This window comes from Calypte anna, chromosome 13 (genome assembly GCF_003957555.1).
Source record: "Calypte anna isolate BGI_N300 chromosome 13, bCalAnn1_v1.p, whole genome shotgun sequence".
Lineage (NCBI taxonomy): Eukaryota > Metazoa > Chordata > Aves > Apodiformes > Trochilidae > Calypte > Calypte anna.
The window spans coordinates 16,230,135-16,250,496 of record NC_044259.1 but is presented as its reverse complement, the minus strand read 5'-3'; the positions used below and the strand labels follow the sequence as shown (position 1 = coordinate 16,250,496).

The following is a 20,362-nucleotide window of genomic DNA, read 5'->3' as shown; positions in this document are numbered from 1 at the left end:
AGCAATACCCCAAATCCCCCAGCTCTGCACACATGGTTACAGCAGCCTCTGGGCACGTGTTTTCCAGCAGCAGGTTAATCATGGCAATAGCTTTGATTTAAATTAACAAATGGGTTCCCAGGATGCAGCCCAAGTGATGCCAGCTGGTTTGCTGTGTCCCTGTGAATTCTTGTGCTGTCTTACCCTCTGGAAACAGAGACTTTCATGGAGTGGTGATTCACAAGGTGATCCAAACGTCTCAAAGTCATCAGAACCTTGTGTGCAGAGCACTGCCAGCCTGCTTGCCTTCTGCAGGGGGAAGATGGTCCAAACTTTACTGGGTCCTTCCTTGGGCAAAGCTGCTGGCACTGGCCCTGTTTTGGGAAAACAATTAGAAATCTCCAAGCCCTGGGATCTGTGATGCTGAACGTGAGAGAACAAGCAGCTCGGAAAGCTCACGCTGTTTCGCTTGTGCAAAACCCCTCTAAATCTCCCTGTCTGGATTGAGATGTTTTAGCTCCTGTAAATTCTGTTTCCTCAGGGAAATGAGTGAGCAGGCAGTGCTGTAGCCAAGGACACCAAGATATTCCTGCTGGCTGTGGCTCTGCAGGCTCCCAGCCATCCCTGTCAGCTGGCTGCAGTTCCTCCTTCATTGCAGCACAGAGTTAATTCTCTCAGACATACTGAAAAGCTGCTTGTTTGATTTGGGGTTAGTGCTACAAAGTCCAATGTAAATAGCTTTTTTTTTTTTTCTTTTTTTTTTTTTTCTTTTTTGTGCTGGCATATAGGGATGGTAATGAGACACTTCACCCAGTTTCCAACATAAAATAAATCACCTGCCTCTTCCCTGCCCCGCAGTGAATGTGTGGGGGAAGAAAAAAGCATCCAAAAAGTTGTTCTCCTTCCCCAGTGGGCGCTGATGTAATGGTAGGAAGGATGTGATTGCATGGCTGCACAGGACAGGGGACAATTTTAATTGCATTATGCACAGACCAGTAGATTAAGGCTGTTCCCACACTGGTTTGTGTCACTAAAACTCCATCGGCTGCCCGGGTGTTCCAGAAGCACTTCCAGCAAGGGGAAAAAAAAAAAAAAAAAAAGATCAAAACCTAATTGCACAATAAGGCTGTTTAGAACTAGGAAAAGAATTCTCTAAGAGTTGTCCCTGTGGGGATGGCTTATGGGGGGTTACAGCTCAGGGGTGGGACACTGCTTTGGTGATGGGAATGGGTGTCTGAAGGCAAGGGAGGAGCAGCACCCCTGGGGCAGGAGGGTGCTGGGGTGTCTGAACCCTCCCAAACACACCTGGGCCCTTTTCCTGGCCAGCTTCCCAAGGCAGGTGTGCTGCCTCCAGCAGATCAAGTAGGGGCTCATCAGGAATCCAGCTGGGATGCAAAAAAAATCAAGATTAACAGTTGCAGATGAGCTTTGCTGTGCCAAAAATCAAAAGCCATCAGGAAAGGGTGTGTAGTGGGGGGGGGAGGTCAGTGACTGAAGTTACAGGTCTTGGGATGAATAAGAGGATTCAAAGGTGCTGGGAACTTCTCTTGGCTGGGTGAGCTGACTCCAGAGGATGGGATCTGGTTCTTAATGTGTGTGTTTAGGCTTTGTTGAACTTGGATTATTAAGTGAAAGTGGGAAAAGAGAAGCAGAGGAGTTGGTGAAGTTTCTCCTCAGGGATCCAGGCACACTTTTCACTGCACTAAACTGGTTGCTGCTTCCTTCCAAGTGTGTTTTCTGATATTATTTGCCATAACTGACATCTCTATCATCACTGTGGCATCCCCTGAGGTGCCCTGAAGTGGATCACTATGAAAAAGTACTTAACATCCTTTTTTATTTAATGGCAAAGGATCTGAGAGGTTCCTGTGACTGTAGAGCCTGCAAGGATTTTTCAAGTTCCCTGTGGAAAGGGGCCAGCAGCTTTGCCTGGGCTGGGAAAAGTTAATTTCTCTCTTCCAGTCATACTTATTTAATCCAGCTGATGTGATTTATGAATAAAGGATTCAGGCAACTGTTCCAGGGTATAATCTGCTGCCTGACAAAAACTTCAGGTTGGTGAGAAATAATGTCCTGAGTAGGAGTTCAGCAGGATGTGGCACAAAGGAATTATAAATGTTCCAGGAGCATTTGATTGAGAGAAATGTTCTGAGTTTGGGAGCAGATGGGACGAGTGCAATTTAAGTAGCTTTATTTTATTTAAGTTTTATTTTCCTCTCTCTGCAGAGGCAGATGCTGCCAAGCACCCCAGTAATGGCAAAATGTTCCATGCAGACCCAGGGAGAAGCGTGCCCATCACCTTCCTCAAGCCTCCTAGCACTGATCAGTGATTCTGTATCAAAGCAGCAGATTTTGGGGGGCAGATTAGCTCTAGAGACAGCAAAAGAACACTTTTAATTTTTCCCAGCCCAGATACTGCCATAAATGCCACCTGGCACGTGTCAGGGGATTGCACAGTCAGTCAAGGTGTAATCACCCTGTCTTCATCAGCTGCTTTATAACAAGAACTTTTATTCCCTTGCTGCACAGGGTCTGACATCCAACACTTGTTCTTTTTTATTGCAACCCTGACTCTCACAACTCCACCAACTGCTTTGCTGTTCCCAGGAGCACCTTCCCACTCTTCCCCTTTCAGCTTGGCTGCACAAGTGGATACAAAACCCTGCTCAGAGGCTGATGGGGAGGCACCTGGAGAATCCCAGCCTGGTTTGGGTCTGAAGGGAACTTAAAGCTCAGCCAGACCCACTCTCCTGCCATGGGACAACCTCCCCCCAGCCCAGGTTGCTCCAAGCCCCATCCAACCTGTCTTGAAACAGGGATGGAGCAGCCACAGCTTCTCTGGGCAACCTGGGGCAGGGTCTTACCACCCTCATAGTGAAGAATTGATTTTCTTCCTTATATCTAACCTAAACCTCCCCTGTTTCAGCTTAAAACCATTCCCCTTGTCCCACCACTCCATCCCCAGCTTTCCTGGAGCCCTTTGAGATTTGTTGTCCAGATTCCAGTGTAACCAGCAGCCCTGGCACACTGGGTGGCTGCCTTGGGTTGGACAGGCTGTGTTTTTTGGAGCAGACAGTTTTAAGTGGGACTTTTGCACAAACAGCTAATTCATCAGGAGGTGAATAGCTCCTTCTCCAAGCTCTCCTGCTTTTTGTAGTTTCCTAGTAAAAGTGGGGTTAGCAAGCTGCTTTTTTTTTAATTGCTTAATGGGGAGAAGTCAGTGCCCTGTCTCAGTTTATCCTGACATCACTGTAGTTGTGCAGTCAATATTTTATCAGGCGTGGAGAATTCTCAGAAGATGCTCCAAGCCCAGGAGAAAATAACCATAACAAAAAGTGACCCTGGGGTTCTGGGTGTCCCCAGAAACCTGGCTGCTACCACTCCCTGCTGCCACCAACATGTTTTGGGCTCACAGGGGGTGAGGTTGTTTACTGTTTGGGTTTGGTTTTTTTTTTTGTGGAGTGGTGGGGGAAATTAAAAACCACCCCTGGAGCCTTGTGCCTCCTGTTCTCAAGGCAGCCCCTGGAGCTCCCTTGACACAAATACCAGGCAAAGAGGGCAGTCCTGACCTTCAGCCTCACCCAGACAGCGTTCCCAGGACAAAAAAAAAAAAAAATAAAATATCTGTTTAGTGTTGGTGTCAGTGGTGACAGCGTGTGGGACATCTTGGTCCCCCCCATGAGTAATTCCCTTGATGGATCCCAGGGAACTGGAGGGAAGCCAGAGAGCGGGAGGGAAGAGGCTGCCCGAGCTCCGGCAGCTGAAAGGCTTTTTCTTGAAGCTTTTGTCTGCTGGTAAAAGTCATAAATAGAGCTGTAGGGGTTTAACAGGAAACCTTGAACTGCTCGGATCCCCCTCCCAGCATCTGCTTGGCGGGGCTGGCAGCTACCAGAGGCTCCTCTGTGGTGGGGAGGCTGTGCTAGGCTGGCAGGGTAAACATGGGTTATTTAAAATGTTCCTTGTGTGCTCAGCACCCAAACACGAGTCCCCTGAGGACGGCCTCACCTGGCACCCAGCTTCCCCAGCTCCCACAGCTGTTGGTGTGTAAGAGGAGGAGGAGGAGAAAGGCCAGGCTGCTGGTTGGGTCCGGTGCCCATGGCCTGCCCACCCTCTGCTCTCCTTGTTGTGGTTCTGCCATAACAGGAAAGAAAATAGGGGGAAAAACAGCAAGGAGCCACCTCAGAGCACCCCAAGGCACCCATCGTGTCCTCTGGTGAGGGTGGGGACCCTGCGGTGGCCTCTGTGCCCAGCCTGATACCCCAGTGCTCCCTTATCCAACCCTGCAGCCCCCTCCAGTTCTTCCAGGAAATTTTTGAAGCCGTGAGATGCAACTTTCCTCGGCTTGAACCACCCATAATTTATACCCTGGTAAGGTCAGGCAGAAAGAGGGGGTTCAGAACACGGCTTTGGCCTCTTCCCCCTGAGCTGAGGGAGCTGCTGGCTGGAGCTGGAGTGTCCTCCATGGGCTGTGGCCACCATGCAGCCCCTGTCCTGTCCAGGGAAGGCAGAAGAAGCTCCCCAGGGTCCCATGGAAGCTGAATTCCAGGGCTTGTCCCAGCATCCTGCCTGCTACAGGGAGCTTTCAGCTGCACAAGATGTGTTTGTGTCTGCTCCTGCTCACTCTTGGCAGGGATCAGAGAGAGTCCCAGACTGGCTTGGGTCAAGAAAGGACCTTAAAAATCCAATCCCACCCCCTGCCCTGCCATGGGACAACCTCCCACCAGCCCAGGTTGCTCCGAGCCCCATCCAACCTGTCCTGGGACACTTCCAGTGAACTTAAAGCTCATCCAGACCCACTCCCCTGCCACGGGACACCTCACACCAGCTCAGGTTGCTCTGAGCCCCATCCAGCCTGTCCTGGAACAGGGATGGAGCAGCCACAGCTTCTCTGGGCAACCTGGGCCAGGGTCTCACCACCCTCATAGTGAAGAATTGAATTTCTTCCTTATATTTAACCTAAACCTCCCCCATTTCAGCTTAAAACCATTCCCCTTGTCCCACCGCTCCATCCTCAAAGTCCCTCCCCAGCTTTCCTGGAGCCCTTTGAGATTTGTTGTCCAGATTCCAGTGTAACCAGCAGCCCTGGCACACTGGGTTGGATGGGCTGTGTGTTTTGGAGCAGCCCGTTCCAGGCTCCCACCAGGATGCATCCTCCTCTTCCCTGTCTCTTCCCCAGCCATCAGGCGAAGGGAGTTGGCATCGGGCATCCCTTCTCCATGGCTGCCTGAGGCAAACCACAGCCCCAGGCTGCCCTGACCGTGTCCTTCTGCCTCTTGCAGAGTTTGCTGTTTCTTTGGTGGAGAAGATGCAGGCTCAGGAACTCCTGCGGAGCCTGCGGCTCCCCGAGCTGGATGACCTCAGCCAGTTTTTCCGGAACCTCCCGGCCACCGCGCTGGTGGGCATCGGTGCCTTCGCCGCCGTCATCGCCTACTGGTTCTCCAGCCGGCCCCGGGCTGTGAAGCCACCCTGTGACCTACAGATGCAGTCAGAGGAGGTGGAGGTGAGGCTTGGGGACATGCTGGGCTTTTCACCCCCCAGCAGGGGATGTCAGGAGGTGGGGTTCTTGGCTTTTGAGGGCTCCTCCACCTCGTCTGCCATGTAGCGCGCTGCACCGGGGATCACTTCGTTCCTTAATTCAACTTCTTCTGTAAACTAGAATAAAGCTCATAAATTAATTCTCTAAGATTTTCAGTAGCATGTTGGTCTGAGCTTTGCTTCGCCATCCACCACTGAGAATTCTCCCAGACCACTGAAAGGCAAAAGCTGTTATGATCAAATCAGCCTGTGCTTCGTGTATGCCCGTTACTGGGTTTGCTGCTGCAAACTTTGAGCTAATAAGAAAAAGTAGACCCAAATCCCTGCTTAGAGGCTGAGGAGTTGTTCATTGTCATGCCTGCAAAAGGTTTTAAAGTTTAATGATGCTGCTCTGTTTTAAAGAGCAGAAATATCCTGAAAATTGTTTCCACTTCTTAAGTTAATATCGGAAAGTGTGATGATGACTTTTGAAGTCTTTTATGATGTCCCCTCTAGAACATTATTGTCCTTAATTGCTGCTCAGATCTCTTTGGGAAGTATCAACCATCTCCTGTGGCCATGAGCCAGGCTGAGTGCTTCTCTCCGGGCAGGTGGTTCTCCCATGTTCTTGGGGCACAGAGATGGACGTCCCACTTCTGCTGCCCCGTTGGGGAGCAACACGGTGGTGGCTGCAGAGGCTTCTCCAACATTTTGGGAATGCATTGCTTCCTGGCCTGGGGTCTCCCCACCTCTCACCTTGTGTCACATCATGTCACCTTGTGTCATGCAGGGCCTGGCTGGGGCACGGAGGTCAGTGATTGGGGACAGCCCACAGCTGCTGACACACTACTATGATGACGCCAGGACCATGTATGAGGTCTTCAGGAGGGGATTCAGCATCTCTGGTGAGACATTTATCATGAGCTTTTTATTTGTAGCTGTGCATTATTTTGCCCTTAATGCCACTGAGTTTGACTCTGCACCTCTTGGTCCCACGAGATCTTTTTGCTGCCACCAGCAGCCAGCTCAGTGCCCTGAGTTGTGCAGCCTCAGCAAAGCTCATCATATGTTATCCACTTCCAGAACATTGATGAATCCATTAAGCAGGGCAAAGATCTGTGGAACCCAGCAGAGTTCCTCCTCCCCTGCAGACGTTGATGCTCGTTCCTCCTTGGTGCTGCTTTTTCACCCCCAACTTCCCATCTTACTTTTCTCTCCTCAGCAGGGCAGGGCCAGGAGCTCTGCCAAGAGCCCTCAGGGAAGCTGAGTGGGGTGTATCACTCCGTGGCCCTCACCCCACGATTGATGGTACCACCAAAGAGCTCTTGCTTGTCTTGAGACATCATTTCCCACTCCAAAATGCCACGATGACTCTTCCTTGCTTTGTCATAACTATTCCTGTCCCCACTGCTTCCAGCTTCTTGTTGGAACACACCAGTTTCACTGTCAGGTTATTTTTGGTGCCACCAAAGCAGAACTGCAACTATTCCACCCCATGGGACAGGGGTAAATAAATGATAAGTGCATGGAGGGATGGTTCTTGTGCAGGTAAGTAGAGTTAGCAAATGAACTGCACTGCTCCAATATTCCTCCTGTTGTATTGTCTCACCCTCCTCCTCTTCTGGAGGAGGCTGTGCCAAAAATAGTGTTTTTTCCTTTGAAGTGTTTAAATCAAAAGGCAGTGAGAGCTGTGGGAGTTGGTGTTTGGGATGAAAGCCCTCGACAGACACCGACGCTCACGCTGTGCCTGCAGAGAAGCGCCTTGAAATTAAAGTTCTTGGAGCAGCTCCAGGAATGAAGAATTTCTTCCTAATGTCTCACCTAAATCTCCCCTCTTCCAGTTTAAAGCCATTGCCTGTTGTCCTACCACTCCATGCCCTTGTCCAAAGTCCCTTCCCAGCTCTCCTGGAGCCCCTTCAGGCACTGGAAGGTGCTTGAAGGTCCCCCTGGAACCATCTCCAGGCTAAACAACCCCAACTCTCTCAGCCTGTACTCAAAGTCACAGCTTTGTGGCCCTGTTCAGTGCTGGGTTGCCAGTTGGATTTGATGATCTTAAAGGCCTTTCCAACCAACCCAACCCAACCCAACCCAACCCTGTGATTCCTGGCACTTCCCCTGTAACTCTGTCACCTCTGCTTGTGTCTTCCAGAAAACGGCCCCTGCCTGGGGTTCAGAAAGCCCAAGCAGCCCTACCAGTGGTTGTCCTACAAGGAGGTGAGCTGGATGTGACCCCCCCTCTCGGACTCCCCTCACCCTGCCTGGCACAAGAGGGGGTGTTAAGGTGCCTCAACATGCAGATTCTGGAGCAGGAGGTTGCCAATGTACCATGCCAGGGCTCTCTGTTCTCTGGCTGGGCACCTCCTGGTGATTATTGGTGTGTTGGCTTTCTGGGACCAGATCAAGCCCATCAGGCCACTCTTGGCAGTGGCACCAACATGTTTCAAGCCATGGGATGTTGCCAACCAGAGGTCACCTGTTAGTCAGCTCCCCTTGGCTTGTGATAACACAAGAAATTGGGCAATCATCTGAGCGCCTCCTTGCACAAGCCAAGTTTTCTCTTAGTTTGGGATTGCTTACCACTCTTTTAAATGTGTTGTTTTTTTGGGTTTTTTGATTCTCCACATTCCAGGTGGCTGAAAGAGCAGAAGCTCTGGGTTCAGGGCTGCTTCAGCAGGGCTGCAAGCCATCCACCAAGCAGTTCATTGGGGTCTTTGCACAAAACCGGCCAGAGGTGAGATTTTTAAGCTCAACCCGATGCTCTGTTAATAAATATTCCTGACTCGTGAGCTTGCTGCATGCTTGAAGCTTGTTCTCAAGCGTGTTAAATCAGCTCCCACAACCCCCTTCTCATCCATGCTTTGATGTCCTCCTGCAGTGGATCATTTCTGAGCTGGCTTGCTACACCTACTCCATGGTGGTTGTTCCTCTCTACGACACCTTGGGGCCTGGAGCCATCCGCTACATCGTCAACACAGGTGACACCAAAATCTTCTCAGAAACCAGGCTTATTGCTTAGAATGGGTCATTTTCTTCTCTTTTCCAGAAGATGGGTGCTTTTACTCATTGAGTGTTGTAGAGAGGTTTCTGGGGAGCCTGATCAGTGGTGGATGGGGCTGCTCCAGCTGTGGGAGTTATTCTACCCGCTCCTGTCTCGCTTCATGTTTTGCCTCCTTGATTTTATTTAAGCCCATGGGTTGAGCAATTTTAGGAATAGCTGTAGATGTCAGCTACATCTTCAGCATTGGTTTAGGTTGGCTAAAGTGGCAGTAAGCTTTTAAGAGCAACGTATGCTGGATTCTGGGGTTCCTGATGTTAGCTTGAACTATCAGAACTGATACCGTATTAGCAACGAGCCAGTCTTGCTAATTAAAATAACAACTCCTGCTGCTTTTCTTCCAGCTGACATTTCCACAGTCATTTGTGACAAACCTGAAAAAGCCAGAACGCTCCTGGACCACGTGGAGAGGAGAGAGATACCAGGTCTGAGCTCCATCATCCTGATGGACCCCTTTGAGAAGGAGCTGATGGAGAGAGGGAAGCGCTGCGGGGTTCACATCCAGACCATGCAGGAGGTGGAGGTGAGTTTGTTCCCTCCTCTCTTCTAAAGGAACCTTGTAGTTTTGGTAAAAAAGAGAGTAAAATATACAGGGACTTGTGCATTGAGTGTCTGGAGAGCACAAAAGAGCAGCTTGTGGCTGATGGTGTTGCTGCTCAGTGCAGTTGCCTCTTGAGTTATTCCCTGGTGATGGGAACCAACACTTCAAACTTTCCCTCCCAGCTGCTATTTAAGCCTGGGAGGGGGGTTGCTGTTTGAGACACTCTCCTCCTACATGGAAGCCTTGTAGGAGACAGCCTGGATCCAGCTCAGCCAACCCAAGCACTGCTTGAAACCCACGGATGGCATTCCAGTTGATGGAAGAAACTTGGGATAGAAAAGAAGACCTAAGTGTTAGCCCTGAATTTCTCTGCTTGCCTTCAGCAGATCATTAGCAAGTGGGTTGCAGCACAGGATTTAAAGTGGGAATAATCTTTTTTTGCTGTCTTTGCTTTCTTCTCTTCCAGGAGTGTGGCCGTGAGAGTCGCCACGTGCCTGTGGTGAGTTTTGCTTTTCCCATCTTCAGTTCCAGCTGACTTTCTTCTACTTGTTTCACTGACAAGGGAGGGAAGGTTTGCTGGGGGCAGTGGAGGAGCCCAGGGACTCCAGACCTTCCACTGGAGATGTGCAGTTTTTTCTTCCTGCACTAAGATAGTTCATCCTTGCTGAATATATGAATGGGATGGTAATTAAGTCCCATTAAGCCACATTAATTCCACTGCCTTACCCAGGTGGCAAGGGGGAGGGTTGTGTTTGCACCCTTGGCTTCCCAGGGGGGGTTGCTGTAGTTCAGGAACACTGCTTGGCAGTATTTCTCCGGGACAGTTTTTGGAAAAAGGCACTGATATTTTTCACTGGCTGCTCATACTCGTGCAAAACTTCCAAAAGGAGCTTCTGATTCTTCAGATTTATACATTAGTGACCCAAAATAGCACACACATGCAGCTTGACTGAGAATAGAGAGGCTGCTGGGAATGGGGGCAATCAACAGCCTGGGGAAGGTGTCCCCTCCTGTGGATAACCACACATTCCCAGAATTGATCTGAAAACCAGGAAATAATGTCAAGTTTCCCCATGCACCCACAGGTCTACATGGTGTCTTTAAAAACTCCTAACTGTCAGGCACAAAAATCCCACCAAAATCTCCTTGTGCTCAAGCATGTCCTTAGCAGAGCTGGAACTAAACAAGGGATGAACACAGCTTCCAGCCACTGGAAGCAGCCTGATAAACAGAGTTTTAGGATGGTCTTTTATATTTGCTCAGGGGAATGAAAGCTTTTTGTGGCAGAGCTGAAATACAATTGGTTTGATCTGGAAGTTTATACAGAGACAACAATCTGTCACTGACCCTTCTGCATCTGACTGATGGGGTTTTCTTGTTCTCTTTGTGTGTTTCTAGCCCCCTCGGCCAGAAGATCTCTCAATTGTCTGCTTCACCAGTGGCACTACAGGTAAAAGAAGAGGCATTTTAATCTTGAAATGCTACAATAGATTATCAAATCAATAATTCATACCACCTCAATACATGCAAGCATGCTGGTACAGCCACAAAATTTCTGTTTAATTTTTTATATTTAAGAATATTTATGTACTTACAGTTCTGTAGATCTGCAAATTTAAAATAATGGGGTGTTTGTTTTCCATTTGAATTCTCTGACCTGCACTTTGCCAGTACCATTTCTGCAGTTGTCTGGAAATCTGCCCACCTTTTTGCTGCCCACTTTGCAGTTATGAAGCATGTGGTTGCTTGATGGATATTTATCTCCTGCAGATGTAAAAAAAAGAAATGTAGATCAGTGCTTTCCATCCTCTGTATCCCAAGCCCCACATCCTCAGCCCCACCAGTGTCCTCAGCATGGCCATGTCTTCTGCAGTGTCCCAGCTTGCTTGGTGTTGCCCAGTTCCTTGGTTTGGGCAGATGTGCTGGGGAGGAGCATGCTCCAGGAACTGCTGGGGTGGCTCCTCCATGGTCCCCAGTGCTCTCAGGATTGTCTCAGTCCTATCCCAAGCACCTTCCATTTGGCCTCCACTGGTGTAAGGAGGCAGAAGATGTTGATTGACACCCAGAAAAGGAGCTGTGGGTGCTCCTCAGGCTGACCAAGAGGACACCTTCCTCTTCCACCTCCTGGAGAAGACTTGTGCTGCAGATCAGGTAGGCAACTGCTTTATCAGAATCTCTTGAAAGGCTTTGGTTGTTTTATCCTTGTTCTTAGTTGGGAGCTCTCTGCCCTGCTGAGCTCCCTCAGGCACATGGTGCAAGGAGCCTGTGGCTCTGCTCCATCTCAGCAGTGGGAATTCCTGAAGGGAAAAGGTGAAGCCCAGTGCAGGCCATGGAGGTCACAGCCTGGAGCACATTATTTTTTTTTTTCAAGTCACATTTGTGTTGATATTTTTTAATTTCCAAATAGAGGAATAGAGCTTTTTGTATTTTCTTTTTTTGTTTGTTTTTTTTTACCTGGAAATGCCACCACAGGCCAGTTTCTGATGTTATGCTTGTGCTTGTCTTAGGAGCATGCCTGAAGTCACAGAAATAGGAAAACCAGGGAGCTCTTTTGCTTTCTCCCACCCAAACCCAAGACTGCAAATTCTGCAGATCACCTGCAAGCTAAATTTGGGCCCATTTTCCACATTATGTTTTGTTACTAAAGGTTTTGCTTTTTGTACAACCCACCTCAGGATATTTTTTTTTAATGATCAGGTTTAGAATTCTCTTCCAGTGGAAATGTTTGCAAGGGCTTTTTCAGTCTTGAAGAGCTCTGAAGATTTTTGTAGTGTGTGAAACCAATCCTCACTATAGGGTTTGTAACCTGAAAACTGTAGGATTGGAAACTGTTTTAGCTGTTAAAGAAAAGCCACAACCCAGAAGCAAAGCAGACTTTAACATTTTCTTTTCTTTCCTAGGATCCAATGTCCAGATTCCTCCCCAGGCTGAAGGCAGAGACTTTCAGTGTTGTAGCAAGGAACCATCAGCACTCATAAAAGGGCCAAGGGCACACGGGTGTCCCCAAACTGTCAGGATGCAGTTTGTCATGCTGGCTACTCCAGAGAAGCAAATTGTCATTTCCCCAAGGATTTCCCCCCAGAATTGCTTCCCAGTGGTTCCTGGCAGCCTGACAGTGCACATCCCTGACTGCTGGAGGCTCTGGGGGATGAAGAGGGAAGAACCTACACCCCAAAATGCTGACAGATCACCCCCCCCAAGCTACTGCTGGAGCTGATACTTGGAAGATCCATTGGGCAACATGGAAAAGGGTTTTTTTGTTGTTGTTGCTTATGAGAAGTGTCAGAGCAGCTTGGCACCAAGATGAGGAGAAACCATTAATGGGTACCTGGGCTTGTCTAAGGCTCAGCCCAATCCCAAACACCCTTCATTTGGCCTCTACTGGTGAAGGGAGGCAGATGATGGGAGCTGTGGGAGCTCAGCCAGAGCTCCACAACCAGGATTGGACAGCACACTCACAAGATTTGGGTTTAGGAAGAGTTTCAGACTTCAGAGGAGATCTGGCATTGGTTGTTTGAGGAGGAAAGCAGTGGCACTGCCAACCTTTTGTCTCCCAGAGTGCTGATTCTGGGAAAGGGCTGGTAGCAACAGGCACCCCTTCTGCTGGGTTAGCTCTTGGAACAGAAGAACTAAAGAAGGTTTGATTTTACAGGAATCCCCTGTGGCTTCCCCACAGCAGCATGATTTCTTCTGGAAGGCTATCCTGGCTCTAATGTTGCTGCTCTGCTTTGGCACTGGTACCACCTCAGCCTCTCTGAGATGCTGGGGGGCAAAGGAGCTGAGCTGGTCCTGCTGCTGCCAGCTTGTTGGGGTGGTTGGAGCCAGAGGAATTTGCAGTAAGCCTGGCACTGGAGTTAAGTGAGTCTTGAGATCTCAAAGCACCTGAGAAATCATCCAAGAAAACATCTGAAGAGCTGTGTCAAGGTGGAGGAGGCAGATCTGCTGTTGGTATAGAGGGAGGATGCAGGTTTTTTATTTCCAAACCAGTAGGGAGCACCATGTCCTCTCCACTGGTTTGTCACCTGCTGACATGGAGGAACTTGTGCAGGAACTCCAGGGGCTGAGCATGCAGCTTGGACTGGAGACAACTGAAATCACAACAGCAAGATCTGGGGTGTTGGCATCTTTTTATGGAGTTCATGGAGTTCTCTGGAGGTCTGCATCCATGTCTGCACCCAGCTGTGAAAATAAGTGTCTCAAAACAAAACCTGCCTGGAGGACACGTTGGGACAGGAGCAGTTGAGGTTTTCAAAGATTCCAGCCCTAACTTTGGACACGTTGGGATAGGAGCAGTTGAGGTTTTCAAAGGTTCCAGTCCTAAATTCCAGCCCTAACTTAATCTCTGAGCTTTGGATGAGGACCAAGACAGCCTCCTGTGCACTGAGTTCACCTCCAAACGTTTGGGATGGAATTGCTCCAAGGCACCTGCAACACCAAACACGGATTTTGAGTAAAATCCAGTCCAGATGTTCTGCTTTGGTGCAATAAACGTGTGCAATAACTCCTGCTTTTTTTTTTTTTTGGCCTTTGATTTCAGTATTTGAGGGGCTGGGTAGGAAGCAATGTTGGTGAAACCTGCCTGGTGCAGGGCTTGGCACTGTGGCTCCTGGAGTGAGTTTCTGGCTGCTTTCTGATTTTTGTGAGGCTGTTGCATCTATCCTGAGCTGGAACAGCATCACAAAGCTCCTGGGGGGACATCCCTGTGGGTAAAGCTCCCCCAAACTGCTTCCAGACAGGGTGATGGGCTGTGCTGCAGTGGTGTGATGGAATTCCAGCAATCTCCTTAAAAACAGGCTGGGGAGAGAGGCTGGCTGTGTGTAATATTTATTTGAGCTGAGCTTCACCTTTTTTGGGGGATTAAACCCTTGGAGGGTGATGGAAAGGGTTTGTGACAGGAGGACAGGCAGAGTCCTGTGGGTTCTTTGGAGGGGATGAAATTTTGGGCTGGGCTGGGTCTGAAATCCCAAATTTTGGTGGATGGACAGATACAAGTCCAAAAATTGTATCACAGTCTGGAGGGGGCTTCTCAGCTTGGAAAAGAGGGTGAAAAGGCAAATAGCAATAGTGTGGGGTTGCCCAGGGCTGGGTGATATGGTGGTGTCACCAGGACACCTCTGCCCTGCTGCTGACTGTATTAATGACTTCCCTTCATTGCAATCTCATCAACTCTACTTGTAGCCTAATTTTTACCCTGTATTACCCATTTTCTGTGTTGCTCAGGTTATCCAGTGCACAGTATCTCTTTAATTAATTTTTGAGGATTGCAAGAAGTGGTGTTGGTGCATTTCTGTGCAGAAATCACTTCGAAAAGAAGTTTCAAATTAAAAAAGACATCTGAATATTTTAACTTTTTCCTGTTTGTTTTTCTCTTTTTTTTTTTTAAGAAGGCAGAAATATATTACCCACTTGCTCATCTTGTAAAATCTCTCTTCTCTTTCCCTCCAGGAAACCCCAAAGGTGCTATGCTGACTCATGGGAACGTGGTTGCTGATTTCTCAGGCTTTCTGAAAGTGACAGAGGTGAATACCCAGCTTTCAAAAATGTTGCCATGCACAGAGTGTGGGGGTTGAGCTGTGTCCTTGCACCAGTTGGAAATGTGCTCCTGCAGATAAGACATTTCTCTTACTCAGAGGGCCAAATCCCATGGAAATGGGAGCAAGTCTCAGCTCCCAGCACTTGAGGCCATTAAATCCCCTTCCCAGCATTGGCTCCCTAAGGCACAAGGTGCTTCTGAGGAGCAGTGGTGGCTCCTGGAAATCCATTCACTCCTTCCAAAGAATCAGGAGAGCAAACAAAAAGAGATCAGGGGCCTCTTCCAGGGATGCCCAACCCAGTGTCCTCAGAATATCTGACTGCTCTCTGCATGTAGTCTGTAAATTGGTGAATGCATACATTTGTCCAAAATCAATACAGTTAATTTCCTTGACATTACATAAAATAGAAGCTGAGATATGCTTTATTTTTTTTAAAAAGCAGAGCACTGGCCAGTTACCTGTGTAATGTGTTTTATTTTATGTGTGAACTTGTGTTTAGAAACCAACCTCAGAAGCGGAATTGCTTAAGGCGACATAGCCAGGATTTTATCCAGCTTCCACCTAACTGACACAAAGAATCTTTTTGTTTGGTAGCAAACAGAAAGCATAGAATGTTCTGTGATAGGATAAAGCAAGGGGATGCATTTTTGTTGCCTTACACCCCTTTGCTGCCCTGCTCGTTGGTGCTGAACGTGCTGCAAGTCTCGTTATCTTAATCCTGGAACTTTCTGAGACTTCCAGGCTGCTGTTGTAAAAGACCCTTGGATGGGTGATGTGAGGAAGCCTCCTGACCTCAGGTGCTCCAGCATGAGCAGGTTTGTGGTTCCAGTGGTTTGCAGTGTGAGATGCCAGGGCAGCAGCAGCCCTGATTTTCTGCCGGGTCTTGGGGACAGCGAGATGCTCCCTGGAAGCTGCTGCGTAGAGATGTCTGAGTCTCCGAGGGCAGGAATGTTTATTTTGGAAGAGAACCAGTTGAGAGGGAGCTGGGAGAACGTGGCATCTGCCAGGACTGGCCTGCAGAAAGAGATTTAGTGCTTGCTGCAGGCAATGGGACCTTTAGGTTAATCTTGAAGGTATCGGATTGAGACGTACGCCTGGTGCGAGGGGCTGTGAATTTAATGGCTTCAGTCAGCAGAGTATTTTTGGCAGGCTTGTGAATGCCTGCAGCTGATCCACAGGTCTAGGGCAATGAAAATTAGTGAAGTGCAAAGTAATTTAAAGTAGTGGCAGCGAGCAAGATAAAAATACCTAAAGCTAGGGAGTCCTGCTCACATCCTGGTGTGCTGGGTTTGCTTAGTTCAATGGTTTTTGTCAATGGAACTTTTTCTTTTCTTTTAAGTGAACCTAGAGCTTAATTGTAAGGTTGTTCTCAAACCCCAAGGAGCTGTTTTCATTTTTACTTTTAACTGGGCAGCTGTGCCAGGTGTGTGATACTCTTCCATGTCAGTACTTTGGTCCAACTGAAAACCAAATCACTTCTTGTCTGGGGACTCCGAGCAGGGCAAGCACAGAACTAGTGATGTTAGTTTGATATTGCTGTGCTTGCAGAAAATGAAGCCAATCTGAAATCCTATATAAATAGCTCTGCTGACCCCAATAGCTTAATTCAGGCTGACACCTAAATTAATATGAAATGGGATGTTGAAAACACCCCTGTGGTCAATCCTGTTTGACTTCACCAGGTGATGGTTGGGAGGGCAGACCCAAATCTGGCTTGGCTGGAGTTAACTCCAGCAAATACTCCCTGAGGAAGAAATTCCTGTGCTTCCATCCACCACCATGTCTCAGGTCACGGAATATCCATTCTGTCACAGCAGTGGAGATGCACAGTGGGTATAAACTGTGAGCTAATGGATTTTCCTGCCCGTTTGCCACTAACCACTGCCCTTGGTGCAAGGGATTGAGCAATCGAGCTTTCCGTTTTCCTAATCCATAATTTTATGGCAAGCCTTACCCTTTGAAATGCAGGCAGAAAGGCCACATTCCCTCTGGGAATGGGTCAGGAAAGGTTCTTGGGGCTTTTGTTTATCCCAGCCTGCGAGACAGAATGAAAACCTTGGCAAACCGAAGACTTGGGTCACTTTTATTTTTGGCATAATTCATCCAGCCTTCTTTTCCCCCGCTGCACCTGTCTGTGGGGCAGTGGGAAATGCCCTTGAAATCCCATTTTAATCACTTAAAACGATGACAGACACTAACAGGAGGAATTAATGTTTTGCAGCCGAAAGCAAAAGAAATCATTAATTTTCCCCAGCGTTATTCTGATTCCAATCAGCAATTAACCCAAGGAAAAAAATAAAATAAAAATCTCTAGCTTTCACTCTAGTAACACTCTGAGCAACGTGGAAAAATGCTGTGCCTGCAGAGCTCTGCTGGCTCCCAGGAGGTTTGCAGGTTTGCCCCAGGATCCTGGGGGTCTGAGAGCAAATCCCCGGGAGCTCTCGGCTCCTGGCGGTGGGAGAAGGATGCAAATGCAAACCTGGGCTTCTCTGTGGGGCTGAGCCTCCCTTCCCAGCGTGTGTGGCTACAATGTGCCTCCTGCCCTGGAGAGGACCTCCCTGGCCTGGAGAGGACCTCCCTGTTGTCCTCCTCTGTGTCCATCTCCGTGCTCTTTACTCCTCCTCCTCCTAACCCGGCTTCCTTGGCGCTGTGGCTTTAACGCTTTGACCTCGTCCGCCGCTCCCTTCCTCTCTCAAGAGTCTTTTTTTTTCCCCTTTTGCTCCTCTGGTGCCATTTTTTCTTCTTTTATTGTTTTATGACTTTCTTGTTGTCTTCCTGTCAGTGTTTCTTTCCTTTCTGTCTCCCATGCCCTTCACCTGCAGAAAGTGATCTTTCCGAGACAGGACGATGTGCTCATCTCCTTCCTGCCTCTGGCTCACATGTTTGAAAGAGTTATCCAGGTAAGAAACCTGAACTGATGAGGCCTCGTGGGGCTCCTTCTTTTTTCTTCCAGAGTCAGTGGTCTCCTACTTGTGAGGATGTACACATTTCCTATTTGCCTTTAGCACACATGTTTGAGAGAATGGTACAGGTAAGGTCTTGGTGTCAGTGGAAAACCGTCTCTGTTTTTTTTTCCACGCCCCGCCCCGAGATTTATATAAAAAAAATAAAATACTAAATAACCAGTGGTATCTTGTAGCACTAAAAATAAAAAAAAACCACAAAAAACCCAACCAAAAAAAAAGCTTGTACTCCAGAAGTGCCACGTGTGTAACACCAGGACATGGCTGCTGGTCTTGGTGACATGGCTGTGAGTCCAGGAGAGTTTCCCAAGCTCTTCAGCTGATGCTGGTGGCTCCAAGGTTGGAAACCAGCCCTTCCTTAACCAGCACAAGCTTCTACCTGCACAATTTTGGGGGCAAAGCACTCTAGGATCTCAGTTATCATGAGAGTAAAAATAACTTAGTGCCATTTTCTACATCAGCTCAAATCCTTTTTTTTTTTCCCCCTAAATAACCCAATTCTGCAAATAAAACTTGGGGATGCTGAAAATAAGAGGAGAGTGAGAATGGTGGTGTGACACCTGGGATGCTCCTGCCAGGGCAGCTTTTGGTGGCATTAACTGGAAGCCATTGTCCCCTGGAAATGACAACTAGAAGTGCTAACTCCTGCCAGCCCACAGAACTGTCTTTTCACAGCTCTTTTCTGAAAAGCCAGCTGATAATTTGGGCTGCAGTCAGTGTGTTAGGCAAGTCAGAGGAGCTGATTGCATCTGAGATGCCACAGTCTTAAAACTAGAACTAAAGATGTGAAGATTGACTCTGGATTCAGTTGCTGAAAATATATATTTTTTTTTTTTTTGAGTCAGACAAGCATCCAAATATAAGCCTCCCACTTCTCAGTAACATCTCTGCCAGGAATAATATATTCTGCCCTGTTAAATACACTTGCAAATTGGAAATAAAAGTCAGTGAAAGATTCAGAGAGTCCCAGCCCAGCTGATTTTCATGTGTAATTGTATTTTAAAAGGCAATTTGGGCAGTTTGCCACCTCCATTCAGGCAAACTGCTTTGCCAGCAAACAGTGTAATTATTAAGAAGTCATCTGATGAGGGGGGGGAAAAAGAAACACTTAAAAGACCCTGATCCCACAGGATGTTGCTGTATTGAAAGGGGTGAGCCTCCAAAAGATGTTCAGATTTCTCCTCCCTGCTGAAAAAGCTCATAAAATACAAGGATTTTTTCAGAATGGGTAAGAAGTCATTTTCAAAAGCAATCTAAAGAGCAAGCACTGTGTCAGCTGCCCTCATTTTAGCCACCATTATTAGCTCCTGGAACTTGAAACACATTCTTCAAAGCTAAAAATTTCTATTTCTATATTTGTAATTCCCCCAAACTCTAGTGGTTGTTAATAATTCCCAGTGAGCACACGGATTACATATTCCCATTTTTTTTTTAATGCATGGGCAGCATAAAGCACAGATTTGGCAGTGTGGTGTTTGTTAAACCCACATATCATAAATCCATATCAAATTCCTCTGCTTTCACACACTGCAGACAGTCTCTAAGGGGCTGGCAGAGCAGCAGGAGCACTTCAGGACTGCAGATTTTTGGAGTGGCAAAAAAAAAACCCCACAACTTGGGTATCTTTTAAGGGATTTTTTTATTGACTTTGTGGGTTCCTGGCTCCCAGAGCTGCTGCTTCTTGGGGCTGGTGGCAGGCAGCCTGCTCTGCCTGATCCCCCCCATCCAGCTCTGGTCCCACCTGATTCAATTCCAAGTCCAAAACCTTCTGGATCTGTGCTTTCTGAACAAGTCAAACACCTTTGATGGAGTGGGCTTCTGTTTCTGGGATACAGGATCAGGCACCGTCTTGCTAACGTAGTCTCTCTTCTTGTGTTTAAACAAAACTAAAGTATTAACATCTAAAAATCAGCTGCCTCTCAGTATGTTTTTTCTTAATATGTATTTCTTTTATTGACAATAGGTCCTCGTGCTGCTAGGGTAGGTCTGGGCTTCAGAGGAGAAGTTCAGATCCAGAATCTGACCACAACTTTGGACTTCTCCATCCCCGTCCGCAGGGAACGAAGGGAAATCCCTTCTAAAAGCTTTGATTCTTCCTTCTTCCAGAACCAAATTTGGTGGCTGCTGAATTGCCACCAATTGCTGAATGGCCTGTACTGAAAAAAAAAAACCAAACAAAAGTGCCCAGAACTCTCCATGGGTTCCCATTCAGTGCAAAATTGACCATTATGTTTCGAGACGCTTCTGAAGCCCCGGTTTTGCCTTGCTGAGAGGAGGATTTCGGGAAGGGCACTTTTGCAGCTGGGAGGGATGCTCTGCCGTGGGAATTCAAAGCAAGGAGGTTCCATGGGCTCTTTTTTCTCCTCCCCAGTCTGTTGTGTACTGCCACGGAGGGCGGATTGGCTTCTTCCAAGGAGATATTCGTCTCCTCTCTGACGACATGAAAGCCTTGCGCCCAACCATCTTCCCCGTCGTGCCACGGCTGCTCAACAGGATGTATGACAAGGTGAGTTCCATTTTTTTTCTCCTCATAGTCACGAGGTTTATGTATTATTATTATGTGAGGTTTCTAGTGCTTACCTGAAAGAATTCCTTCAGTTACAAGGGATTTCCTGAGCTGCTTGGACCATTTTTGCACATTCTTACCCCGTGTAACTCCTGCAGCTGCTCCAAGCTGTGCCTGCTGTTTGTGTTGGTTGACACAGTGCAGACAAAGCTCTTCCATTTTAATATGAAATCCCTCTGTATTAGCCTCCCCCTGCTCTCCCTGAGGTGA

General features: G+C 48.0%; 1 protein-coding gene across 2 annotated transcripts in view; it reads left to right on the top strand.

The window, feature by feature from the left end:
• ACSL6 (acyl-CoA synthetase long chain family member 6) overlaps nucleotides 1-20,362 on the top strand; it is a 38,831-nt gene that overhangs the window by 6,182 nt on the left and 12,287 nt on the right. Inside the window, exons 2-12 of one of the 2 annotated variants that reach the window (XM_008495468.2) lie at nucleotides 5,259-5,479; nucleotides 6,284-6,398; nucleotides 7,643-7,707; nucleotides 8,123-8,224; nucleotides 8,369-8,468; nucleotides 8,893-9,071; nucleotides 9,556-9,588; nucleotides 10,488-10,539; nucleotides 14,535-14,608; nucleotides 17,577-17,654; nucleotides 19,958-20,092. In XM_008495468.2, coding sequence (XP_008493690.1) covers nucleotides 5,285-5,479; nucleotides 6,284-6,398; nucleotides 7,643-7,707; nucleotides 8,123-8,224; nucleotides 8,369-8,468; nucleotides 8,893-9,071; nucleotides 9,556-9,588; nucleotides 10,488-10,539; nucleotides 14,535-14,608; nucleotides 17,577-17,654; nucleotides 19,958-20,092 — 1,128 coding nt within the window. In that variant the 5' untranslated portion in view covers nucleotides 5,259-5,284. Of the gene's footprint in view, nucleotides 1-5,258; nucleotides 5,480-6,283; nucleotides 6,399-7,642; nucleotides 7,708-8,122; nucleotides 8,225-8,368; nucleotides 8,469-8,892; nucleotides 9,072-9,555; nucleotides 9,589-10,487; nucleotides 10,540-14,534; nucleotides 14,609-17,445; nucleotides 17,524-17,576; nucleotides 17,655-19,957; nucleotides 20,093-20,362 lie in introns of both variants that reach the window. The other variant, XM_008495467.2, reaches the window with a different exon arrangement.